Source organism: Microtus ochrogaster, chromosome 8 (assembly GCF_000317375.1).
Source record: "Microtus ochrogaster isolate Prairie Vole_2 chromosome 8, MicOch1.0, whole genome shotgun sequence".
Taxonomy (NCBI): domain Eukaryota; kingdom Metazoa; phylum Chordata; class Mammalia; order Rodentia; family Cricetidae; genus Microtus; species Microtus ochrogaster.
Genome location: NC_022015.1, coordinates 48,566,346 through 48,568,854, shown reverse-complemented (window position 1 = coordinate 48,568,854; position 2,509 = coordinate 48,566,346). Strand labels below are relative to the sequence as shown.

Here is a 2,509-nt window from a genome sequence, read left to right as displayed (position 1 = left end):
TGCGCCACCACCGCCTGGCTCAAGGCATTTGTGAGACATAGTTGTGTTAGTTTGTAATCCCATGTAATGTGCACGAGGGTGATTGCTTTGTAGTGATCTGCCATTGGATCATTACCCTTTATTAAAATTCTCTGTCTACTTTGGAGCTGGAGGAAAGGTGATTGCAACTCTTTGATAACCTCCTGTTTTTTGGAAGGCATTCACATTCTTCTGGCGCTAATTCTATTGAAATATTACCGTTTTATTAGTTAGTTTACGAAAACTCTTCAGTTAATGGGAACAATAATGCTCTGTCACTGCTTCAATTGTCTTTTCATTCTTTTTTTTTTTTCCCCAAAGTAGTTTCTTACTTTAGGAAGAAAGGAAGAGAAGAAACAATGTATCAAGACTGAAACTTGACATAGAACTGTCAAGAAGGGATTTGGTCTGAAAGCCACTGTGTGTCTGTAAGAACTGTTATGTAGGGGGCTGGAGAGATGGCTCAGTGGTTAAGAGCAGTGTCTACTCTTCCAGAGGTCCTGAGTTCAATTCCCGGCAACCACATGGTGGCTCACAACCATCTGTAATGAGGTCTGGTGCCCTCTTCTGGCCTGCAGACGTACACACAGACAGAATATTGTATGCATAATAAATAAATAAATATTTAAAAAAGAACTGTTATATAACACTGAATCCTCAGACCCTCAAAACTGGAGATAGAGAACATGTCTTTTTGGTGGAGCCCCCTCGGTTGGTCTATAGACATACTAAGGATAGTCTGTTAATTATAAAAGACAGCAGGACCACCAACTCTTATTATGCTAGTCTCTACAGGAAAAGAAATGCTTTCTGGATGACTTTAATTCTTTGGCTTCCCAACAGAATCAGCCTGGGTCAAGGGAACGAAGTGAATCTAAAAAACATTCCAAGGTTTTCCAAGTAGTCAAACAAACAAACAAACAAACAAAGAAACAAACAAACACACTTTCTGGTGCTTTGATACTGGGAAGGGCAGCTGCATGCACTAACGCTAGTCTGATGTAGATGAAATATTCTAGTGGGTGAGCCTCAAAGTCATAAGCATGGCTAGTCATATGTCAGAGTCAGGGATGGACAGAAAGATGACAAACCTACCCTGTCCTAGCTTCTGGAAAAAAAAAAATCTACCATCCCAGTTTTGACTCTGAAATTTAAATCTCTGGGACAGATTTTCTGTTTACTTAAATAGTTGACCAGAGATAAAAAACCTACAATGGCAGGCTTAAAATACAGCAATATTTAAATATTCAAAACAAATTATTCATGTGTGTGAGCATGTGTGTGTGTGTGTGTGATCATGTGCATGCATGAATGCATGTGTGTGTGTCTCTGTATGTGTGATGTGTCGGGGGGCTTCCATGCCACAGCATGCTTGGGGAGACCAGAGCCTGCTTTGTGGAGGCAGTTTTCTCCTTCCACCTTTAAAGGCTCAAAAGAATCAAATTCAGGTCTTCAGGCTTGTGTGACAAGTGCATTAACCCTGGGAGCCTTCTTGCCCTCCCTATATAAACATTTAACTTTATGTTAATAGAGAGAACGATGTTTGCATTTGAAAAGCAAATGAATATAAACTCATACTATTTCACACAGGACTCCACTTACCATCATACTGCAAAAATCCATTCTCATCTGTGTCTATCTCAGACTCTGGCTGGAAAAACAAACATAGTGGTGGGCAGAAACGATGCAATTATACAATTAAAAAGATAAGCCTTTAATAACTGCTTTGGATAATGATGGGCAGAGCAAAGCCGGTCACTGACAGATGGTGCCACCTGGTGGGCAGGTAACACTACTGCACCAAGCCTATCCTTAGCCAAAGCTTGTGGATATCATTAACTTTGTTAGTAAGCCTTTTAGAGTCAGATAGATGTCTAAGAAGCTTCATATGTACCTTGAAAAAGTCGTCCTGAGATATTAGGCTGCAATTGGGAAGGTGTTTCTGCAACTTCTTAGCCAGCGTTGTCTTCCCGCCATTTGTCACACTGAGACAAGAAAAAGCAGGAGGTCCAAGGAGACATTAGGGACCAAGGAACATTCAACAATATCTTTAAAAAGGAATATTATAAAAAAATATTTACTACTTGAGATAAAAATGCTCATTTTCACATATTGTGTTTTGTTTTTCAGGCAAAATCACAGGTTTGAAAGATAAGCTGTCCTAATAGTAAGAGAGAAGTAAAGGATGGAGAGAGGCAAGTCACAGTCAGGTCAGTGAACTGGAGACACCGTGCAGGAAGTAAAACAATGTTCTGATTGTCTAAACAGCTCTGGGTTCAAGACTCACCCCAGGGAAGTCTTGTGCACACCTTTCTGCAAGTTTATAGACCTGCCCATGGCCACTGTGATTGCTTCAACCCCACAAGAAAAAAGAGGAATGGCTTATGGCTTATCAGAAGTCCGCCCACCCATGAGCCCACATTTCCCGTGGCATGCTTCTTTCCTCCTCTCTCTCTCTCTCTCTCTCTCTCTCTCTCTCTCTCTCTCTCTC

General features: G+C 40.9%; 1 protein-coding gene across 1 annotated transcript in view; it reads right to left on the bottom strand.

Annotated features, from left to right (window-relative positions):
* Nmrk1 (nicotinamide riboside kinase 1) overlaps nucleotides 1–2,509 on the bottom strand; it is a 23,850-nt gene that overhangs the window by 12,915 nt on the left and 8,426 nt on the right. The window contains exons 3-4 of the mRNA XM_005352029.1: nucleotides 1,913–2,003; nucleotides 1,621–1,669 (exon numbers count right to left, since the gene is read on the bottom strand). Coding sequence (XP_005352086.1) covers nucleotides 1,621–1,669; nucleotides 1,913–2,003 — 140 coding nt within the window. The remainder of the gene's footprint in view (nucleotides 1–1,620; nucleotides 1,670–1,912; nucleotides 2,004–2,509) is intronic.